This window comes from Nicotiana tomentosiformis, chromosome 3, assembly GCF_000390325.3.
Source record: "Nicotiana tomentosiformis chromosome 3, ASM39032v3, whole genome shotgun sequence".
Lineage (NCBI taxonomy): Eukaryota > Viridiplantae > Streptophyta > Magnoliopsida > Solanales > Solanaceae > Nicotiana > Nicotiana tomentosiformis.
Genome location: NC_090814.1, coordinates 20,349,706 through 20,359,732, shown reverse-complemented (window position 1 = coordinate 20,359,732; position 10,027 = coordinate 20,349,706). Strand labels below are relative to the sequence as shown.

The window sequence follows — 10,027 nt, the reverse complement described above, 5'->3', positions numbered from 1 at the left end:
GTTCATCACAAAATTATAAAAAGAACAAGAAAACATTATAATCCCCAAAATAAAACAAACTTGCGTATTGAATAAATTGGATGAAGTATTCAGAGTCTATGTTGTTTCCTTGCCTTCTTCTCTCCAAATATTGCTCCACAATCCGAGATACATAGTTTTGGGACGAGCTAGGCTTCATATAGGTCAAACGGTTGCCTCCAAATTTACAAAAATAGGCCTGACTAGAATTTTCGAAGACGGACGAACGCGGCTGCACACCTGGGGCTGTGACCGCGCTCATGGTCGTGTACCTCTGGCAGACTTTTATTGCACTTGCGCGCTCAGGTGCACGTTTGGGTTGGTCGTACGTAGCCGCGCACGAGAATTGTTTCTTGCTCAACTTGTTTTCCTCCCACTTAGTGCACTATTCGTCTATTGATCCCCTCTGCACCACTTGCACTGAAAGGTGACATATTGGACCCAAATCAGACCAAATCTCTATCGAATCAACCAAATCAAAGACACAAAGTGGGCATAAATATTGAGAAATTTTAAGCTCATCAAACACCCTAACACTTAAATTTTTCTCGTCCAGAGCAAAATATAAAACTAAATTTCTCCTAACACTGCAACCACCTTAGATAGGTGGACGACCAAAATCAACTCAATACCATCCTGGGTTCACATTCAACCTCAACCCCGGTCATGACATTCCACTTGTGCTGTGGTCAAATTGGTGCCAAATCCTCGATACACCTCACAAGAGAAAGACAATGCCCCTTCACACACCAATTGCAAATAATAGCCTAGGGCAATGCACAACAATCACTCGCCCTGACAAAGAAGTGAATCATGCTTTCAAGAGTACCATAAGATTGGCTATCGTGTAACTCTCCACTAAAGTAGGAATAGACTCATCTAGATTATGTCGGACTTTGCATTTGGTTGTAGCGTAGGCTATGGGATAGGTTGGATATAATTTGTATGAGTATCTACACTTTTCTAAGCACTTTAATACCTACAACACCATACGAGACCAATACCTTTTTCAATTACAACTGCTCCCAAACATAAAATTCAGAATAGCACCCAGTTCTCATTTCTTTAAGCACAACATACAAGGACTTTGCATCAGCAGCGGAATGTTAATTTTTATTTCCTTACTCAACGTGAGCATATCACTTCTTTTTTTTTCTGGTTCTTTTTCATTTCACAATCCCCTACTCTCGTACCTCACATACGTTAATGATGTTGCACTTTTTTCTACTTATCATTGGTTCAACTCAAAACCATCTCCCACCCCCACACTTATGTCTCTTCATCTTTTAGCATCACATACAAGGAATTCGAGTGCTTAGGGACGGCTACAAGCTCCAGGTGTAATGTGGTTGCCAAAGAAAGAGGGAATTAGGCTCAACTGGGCTAACTAAGGATAACTTATCAGTTTTCAAGAGGATCCAAAGCAATCAAAGAAAAAGGCTATCAAAGAAAGCGTACGGTCATCTCCAAACTCATCTATTACCTATGATATCGCCTTGAGCCACAACCAAATCAAGTTTTAGACCCTATCAGGCATGATCACTAAGCAAACATTCATCTCACCACACGCAGTATTTTGGATAGGCACTCAATTCAGACAACAGTCGCCAATGGTCTCTCTGACGTACATATGCAGGATCATGCATCCCACCAGTCAAGCACATTCAACTTTTTCAACCACAAGCAACTTTTCAAAAAACTTATCTAAAATAAAAAAAAATAACAAAACTCTACTTTAAAAAGTGTCCCGTTCAAAATATTACAACCATGGTAAAGAACCAAATAAGAAACCCATGGAAGTACAAGTGAAGAAGTTATCCTAAAAAAACTAAGAAAATATTTTTGGAATTTTTGGTTTTGTGGTTTTTGTTTTAAATAAGAAAGTAAATTAAACAACGCTATTTACAATACCCCCACCCCACACTTAACTAGCGGCATGTCCCCATGTCACAAAAGTGAAATGCCAAGATGGAAGAAAAAAGAACCCATACCTCTACACCGAACAACGAATTGTCATCTTTCTTGAATGACCTTAGCCATATCAAAGTCGTGGCCAATGACAAAGCACCAAATCAGAGCAGCCCTGGACCATTCACCTCAGTTGTATTACTAGAAGGCATCAGGCGGTTATTAATGATGTATAGCCAACACTCTCCCTCAAAGGTGAGTGAATCAAAGTGAAATTTTTGGCCCTGGAGTAACCACACCACCTTCTTCCCAAGCAGACAAATGGTCTAAAAAAACATGGTCCACAGGTATGATTCATTTCTATGCACCAAAATGTAGTTGGTTGTATCAAGATGGTCCACGTACGCCGACATGTGATAGGCCGTTTGGATATCCTCCTTGGAAAAGTCTACCTTTTTCTTCCGAACTGTACACATATAGTCCTCATGTTTCGAGCAATTCGCGTAGAAATCCCTAACAACCGTTAAATTTTCTTCGTCAGGTTCTTCGAAGAACACCTTTATTCCTCATCGGACAAACTCCTCATGAACTCTGTAACACTCATTGAAGAGAGACCCAATGTCGATTCCCCTTTCATATATTGGTTTTTTTCCCGCCTTGCTATTAAATCATTTTTGGGCCTCCCAGGAGACGAACTTATTTTGATCATATGGGCGAGAGGATGCAGAAGCTCGCGACCTGGACGTGCCCATATCTTTAGCTCTGGACGTGCCTGTCTGCCTACCGGTGGAGGCACTTGGGGTATTTCTTTTCTTGGAAGTGGCCATTTTCACCCAAAACAACCCGACAAATATCAGCAATTAGACCACTCTTCAGACCAAGAAGGATTACTCAGACTTCACCCATATAGTGGTCACAAAGATACACTCTCCTAGCCATGGGAAGGATCCATCCCACAATCATTAAAGTATACCCCCATTATCATTTCACCCAAATAAAGCACATGAATTATTATCGGGTGAGCAACAAATTCAGTGTGGCATTTACACAAACACCTAACGTGAAAAGTTGCTCCCATTCCACACAAATAAATTTTATCCCTAGGTGAACTACGTACACAACAAGTCAACTACCTAGAAGCCATACTCTCAGCACCCATGGTGAAACCCAGTCTTTAACTGCAAGCGAAAAAACAAAAAGAAACGAAAAAAAGAACAACAAAAGAAAAAGAAAAAAAATAAAAACATGGAAAAAGGAAGTTACATACCTGAGGAGTAAATTGATGGAAGCACACTTGAGGAGGAGGGAAAGAGAGAATAAGGGATTAGGGTAGTGTGTGTTTAGTCGTGGAGAGAGATAGAGAGGGGGATTGGGGACGGTTTAGGGTTTGGGTTGGTGAGAGAGGAGAGAAAATGGGAAAATATTAGAAGGGGGGTTTAGAGGGGGGCCAAAATTTGGGTGTTAAACAAAAAAAAGGGTCAGGTACTTACCTGTGTGCGGTCGGATCCACTCGTGCACGGCCACGCACACATGCTAGAGTCATGTTACACATGCACGGCCTGATGTGCGGTCAACCCTCCTCGTGCACAGCCGCGCACCTCCAGGCTTGTATACTCCCTATTCTGTGCGATCAAATGCACAGTACACCCCTTTAGGTGTGCGAACGCGCACCTATACATGTATAAAGTGCCTTTTTAAAGCCTCAATTCTTCCCTTCCGCAATATATACATTCTTACAACCATCAAATCATAATATACACTAACATTTACCTAGTCTATGCTACAATAAAAACAAAAGAGAAAAATCAAGCTAGTAGAAGAGTTAGAGGTAGTTCTGAGTTATAGTCGTCAGCTTGACTCAACCTGGCATCCTCAACTTATTATGATGCTCAAGGATTGCTGATCAAATCCTCCAGCAAGATATGGTTTTAACCTGTGCCCATTCACTTTGAAACTCTTCGTTCCTTCCATGTTCTGGGCCTCAATCGCCCCATATGGTAATACATGTTTTACCACATATGGTCCCGTCCATCTAGACTTAAATTTTTTAGGGAACAATCTAAGTCTACTATTATACAGCAAGACATTTTCCCCTTCATAAAAATCTTTCTTCATCTTTTCCTTGAAAATTTGTACATTCTCATACGCGTCCAATCTGAATTCCTCCAGCTCATTCACCTGTGACATTTTGTGCTCACCTGCAATACTAAGATCAAGATTAAGAAATTTAATTGCCCAATAAGCCTTATGCTCTATATACATAGGTAAGTGACACGACCTTCCATATACCAACTTAAAGGGTGAAGTCCTTATGGTTGTTTTGAACGCTGCTCTATGCGCCCATAGAGTTTCATCTAACTTTATTGACCAATCATTTCTGGAAGCACTAACCATTGTTTTGAGAATTTTTTTGAGTTCACGGTTAGCTACTTCTACTTACCCACTAGTTTGTGCATGATATGAGGTTCCTATTTTATGAGTTACTCTATATTTAGACAGCAGTGTGGCAAACTCTTTATTGACAAAAAGTGACCCATTGTCATTGATGATGACTCGGGGAGTTCCAAAACGGGTGAAAATATTCTTCCAAAGAAATTTATATACTACCCGAGCATCGTTTGTCCTAGTGGAGACGTAGTCAATGTCCACTAGGATATACTCATAGGAATGGGATGATAGGAAGGGACCCATGAAGTCGATGCCCCATACATCGAATATTTCACATACCAAAATGGAATTCAGGGGCATCTCGTCCCTCTTACTAATGTTACCTGTTTATTGGCACTTATCACATGTAGCAGCGTAGGATTCAGTCGTCCCTTATAGGGATGACCAGTAAAAACCAACTTCAATGACCTTCGTTGTTGTCCTATTTCCTCCATAGTGTCCTCCAACTGCTCCATCATGACAATGGGACAATATACTTCCCATTTCCCCTTTTAGTACGCATCTCTGAATCATTCCATTTGCACATAATTTAAACAAAAAAGGGTCATTCGAGAAGTAGCTTTTTACCTCGCTTTGCAGCTTCCTCTTATAGTGAGAGGTCAATTCATGTGGTAGCCATCCACTAGCCAGAAATGTAGCTATGCCAGCATACCATGGAGGTCTATCAGAGACCGTTGCAATGGAAAACATCTGCTCATCTGGTAACTCTTCCCAAATGTCCACTGCTTCAACAGGTGGTCAGCCACTTGATTTTTTGTGCCCTTCCTATCTTTGATTTCAAGATCAAACTCTTGCAGCAACAATACCCACCGCATCAAATGTGGTTTTGACTCTTTCTTGCTCATTAGATATATCAGTGCCGAGTAATCAGTATGTACTATCACCATGCTTCCCACTAGATAGGATCTGAACTTGTCAAAAGTGAATACCACTACAAAGAACTCCTTCTCCGTGGTAGCATAGTTCACCTGAACATCATTCAAAGTTCGGATAACATAGTAAATGGGTCTGAATATTGTATCTCTTCTCTTCCACAGCACTACTCTCACTGCCACATCACTGCATCACATATGATCTCAAAGGGTTTGCTCCAGTGGGAGTCACCATTATAGGGGCACTCACTTGCTTTTTCTTGATCATCTCGAATGCTCTAAGGCACGCTACATCAATCACAAACTTCACATCCTTGGCAAGTAATGCTATTAAGGGCTTGGTAATGCTGGATAAATTCTTGATGAACTTTCGATAAAACCCTGAATGCCCCAGAAAGCTTCTGATGCTCTTCACTGAAGTTGGTGGTGGGAGATAGCGATCACATCTACCTTAGCTCTGTCGACCTCAATACCTCCAGCTGTGACCTTTTGGCCCACGACTATCCCCTCCTTAACCATGAAGTGACACTTTTCCCAGTTGAGTAATAGGTGAGTGTTTTCGTATCGTTTCAGTACAAGTTCAAGATTCCTCAAATAATCCTTAAAGTCATCCCCAAAGAGATTAAAGTCATCCATGAACACCTTCATACACTTCCCATTCAAATCTGAAAAGATTGACATCATGCACCTTTGAAAAGTAGCTGGTGCATTGCAAAGTCCGAAAGGCATTCGTTGGTATGCAAAGATTCTGGAAAGGAAGGTAAATGTGGTTTTCTCAACATCTTCAGGAGCAATGGGTAATTGATTGTACCTGAATATCCATATAAAAAGCAGTAACATCCACGCCCTGCCACCTTCTCCAATATTTGATCAATGAAGGGAAGAGGGAAGTGATCCTTCCTCGTTGCATCGTACAGCCTTCGATAGTCTATGCACATCCTCCAACTAGCGACAGTTCTGGTAGGAATTAGCTCGTTGTCCTCATTTTTCACAACTGTCATGCCCCTTTTTTCGGCACAACCTATATGGGGCTGACCCATTGGCTGTCGGAGATGGAAAATATTATACCTGCATCCAGCAATTTGAGTATCTCTTTCTGTACCACCTCGTCTAGGTTTTTATTCAATTTACGTTGGGGCTGCACTACCGGTTTTCTCCCTTCTTCCAATAAGATCTTGTGCATGCAGATTGTGGGGTTGATTCCCTGAATATAGGGTATGCTCCAACCGGTTGCTTTTTTATGCTTCCTCAGTAACTACACTAGTATGTGTACTTGTTCACCTGTCAAATCAGCATAAATAATCACAGAAAAATTGTTAGTCTCCAAAAAAGCATATTTTAAATGTGTTGGGAGTACTTTCAATTCCAGCTTTGGCTTGATCTTTTCTTTCTCAAATTCCTCTTCGTCTACCACTTGGTTTTCATCTTCTAGTGCCTCAGCTTCCTTCTTGATTTTAGGGTCTTCATCCTCTACTGTACTCGATTGACTGATTCATCTTTCGAATGAATCACCTACCAGCTTGTCCAGCTTGTGTTGTTTAGCTAACTCTCCTACCACATCTAGTTTGAAACAAGTATGGGCAGATGCCTCATCACACGGGTATTTAATCATTCTCTTCATTTGAAAAACCACTATTTCATTTCCCACTCGTAGCATGAGTTGACCCTCGTATATGTCAAGAATAGCCCGGTCAGTGCAAAGGAATGGTCTCCCCAAGATTAGAGGTACCTTCTTATTCACTTCCATGTCTATTACAATGAAGTCTATCGGGAAGAAAATCTTGCCCACCCTCACCACAATGTCATCGATTATGCCCTCTAGTATGATAGTGGTCTGATCAGCCAGTTGCAAAGATACCAGAATAGATTTGATCACTCCTAGTTCTCCTTCCAATTTCTTAAACATCGATAATGGCATCAAGTTAATGGATGCACCTGAGTCGCACAAAGCCTTGTCAAAATTTTTACTCCCCAACGAGCAGGGTATAGTGAAGCTGCCAGGGTCCCCACATTTTTAAGGAATTTTATTCTGTAGGATGGCACTGCAGCGTGCATTGAGTATGACCACTTTCATTTCCTTGGGCTTACTTTTACTTGACATGATTTCCTTCAGGAATTTGGCATAGGCAGGCATCTGGGTGAGTACCTCAGTGAGCGGGATATTCACATACAGTTGTTTCAGCATCTCCAAGAATTTCTCAAAGAACCTATCTAATTTCTCCTGCTTCATCCTCTAAGGAAAAGGTAACACCGATATGTGCTTGTTTTCTTCAAATGCATTGTTTAACTTCTGCTTATCAACCTCCTTGCCACTGATGTTCTCTATAGACAATGACTCGCCAATTGTCTACTCTTCTATTGTCTTGTCTGAGTTGATCACCCTTTCAACCCTTGGTTTTGCAATAGGATATGCTAACATTATTCCACTCCTGAGAGACACGGCCTTGATCGTCTCTTTTGGATTCTTCTCAGTGTCGAAAGGCAGAGTCCCCAGAGCCCTTTCTGATAAACCCACATGCCTATTAATTCATATTTGGTTGGATTCCTCGGTTCATCTTATGCCAACAATGGAATAACCTCTTTTCTGGCTATTACTTTCCTTCATTCAGGTATGGGTCAGGGAACACGAACGTCAAGTAGGCTTCGTTCATTTGAGAAGGTGAACGACGAATCCGAGTGATCGAAGGTTCAAGTACTGAACGAATATTCAAATGCCTATTCATGTGAGAACTTCTTGCCCCTTCGGTTGACACCACCTTAACTTTAGTCACTAAGGGAGGGGGTGACTATTAGATAGGGACTCCATAAGTTCAAGGAGGTTAGTGGAAGATATCATCTTTCTGGGGTTGGAGTCACTGAAGTGGATGATAGGCAAGAGAAGACAGAGGAGTAGACTTGACAACCATAAGATTCATTCAATAGCCAAGAAGGAGAGTATGCACCACTCCGAAGTACTAATAACTAAGTTGTAAAGAGAGTGGGGTAGGTGATAGACGAAAGTGAACTATAGACTACTTACCAAAGACCATAGGCAATGGACAAAAGACCAGCAGAAGGGTATTAGTCGACGAGGAAGCTAGTGCGCATAGATCAAAGCTTTGTGGAGAGACCATACATAGGAAAGTTACAAGAACAGGTTATCAACAAGGGGTTGATGGTAGGTTTGATTATGGAGAAATAAATAATCAAACATTATGCAGAGGGTCCAGCAATCACAAATAACCCAAGCAGAAGGGTCAAGCCTATTTGAATTTGTTATTGGAAAATGAGGAGGAAGACATCTGTCATGGAGAGGCAATCCTCAAATACGTACTTTGACATGAATGCAATCTGCGTCTATTTGTCTTTCTAGATTCCGGATGGTTGTGCCATGCTCTCGGATAGTTGTTCCCTGAATCTCAAGCTTATCATATGATTTGTTTTTGAGTGCCTTCATTAGATCTTCTAAACGTGAGTTGTTAGGCTGTGGAGGCTGGTACTGTTTCCTTTGTTGGTTTTGGAAGCCAAGAGATCCTTTCACGGGTGCTCTAGGATTTTGTTGCTGCCATGAGTTCAAGATACCATTTGAAGAACTCAATGATAACCTTGGATGTCTCTGTCCCATAGAATTGAAATTACTACCTCCTTGGTAGTTTGCTCTATTGAAATTCCCAATAACTTAACTTCTTCTTTTGCAGTGGAGGTTTGACAGTCATGAATCAAGTGTCCCATTCCAAATATGTCACATCCCAACTATTTTTGATTTTGCACCTAGGCTATTGTCAGTTGCTTGATGTCCTTAGCCATAGCTGCAATCTGGGCCTGCATTGCTATAGAAGATTCTATTGGTGCACCCTCGCTGAACTTCTTCGATCACCTTGGTCAGTAGACTATTGTTCTGCGTCTTCAGATAGTTCATTTAGGAGTGTGAAAATCTCTTCTAGAGTTTTCTTCATCATAGGGCCTGCAACCGCACTATTTAGCAATCTCCTTGATGAAGGATTTAACACATCCCAAAAATCTTGGAGTTGCATCCATTGCTCCATTCCGTTATGAGGGTACCTCCGCAATAGCCCTTTAAATCTTTCTGATGCCTCGAACACTGTCTCCCCTTTTCCTTGGCTAAAATTATGAATCTCCTTCCGCATCCTTCCAGTCTTAGCAGCAGAGAAATATTTTTCTAAAAACTTCTAGACCAGTCTGGTGTAATCTCCTAGAGACCTCCCACGCCTAGGAGATGCATTTTCAAACTCAGACCATAGTTCGGTTAAGATTGAATCTTCGACCCTCTTCAACTATTTCATCAGCAACTCTAAGGGTTGCTTCAGCTGCTAACCGTGCAACCTGTTGTTAGGATGCCTCTCTTGCAGCTAAGTCCACTTCTTTTTCGTTGTTCACCATTGTATTTTGAGTCGAAGTCTGGCCAAAAAATGATCCACTCGATTCTTTCTCCCTTCTCAACTGCCGCAGGTGCTTCTTTAATTCTAGATTGTATGGAACCAATTCCTTGGAGGAGGATCGAGTCATACACCATTGAACTTAATCTATTGGCACACACAGATAAGAAGAGCGTAAAAATAAAATAAAATAGTTCCTGAATTAGCGCCGAAAATTATTTTAAACAATATTAATCGACAATCCCCGGCGACGGCTCTAAAATTTGACGAGCACAGAATCGATGTATAATTATTTGATGGTGTATAGAAAAAATTTGACGAGCGCAGAATCGGTATATACTAGTCAAAGATAGTATAGTTATTAAATCGTCTCCACAAGTATTCATTTAAATAATGTTCAAATAA

General features: G+C 41.1%; 1 protein-coding gene across 1 annotated transcript; it reads right to left on the bottom strand.

Annotated features, from left to right (window-relative positions):
- Positions 1-5,012: 5,012 nt before the first annotated feature.
- Positions 5,013-8,850, bottom strand: LOC138907462 (uncharacterized). The gene is made up of 8 exons (XM_070198059.1): positions 8,560-8,850; positions 7,335-7,479; positions 6,794-7,181; positions 6,604-6,733; positions 6,058-6,289; positions 5,720-5,911; positions 5,497-5,627; positions 5,013-5,342 (listed from the first exon to the last, which is right to left on the bottom strand). The coding sequence occupies exons 1-8, from the start codon at positions 8,848-8,850 to the stop codon at positions 5,013-5,015; spliced, it is 1,839 nt and encodes a 612-aa protein (XP_070054160.1).
- Between the last annotated feature and the right edge of the window lie 1,177 nt (positions 8,851-10,027).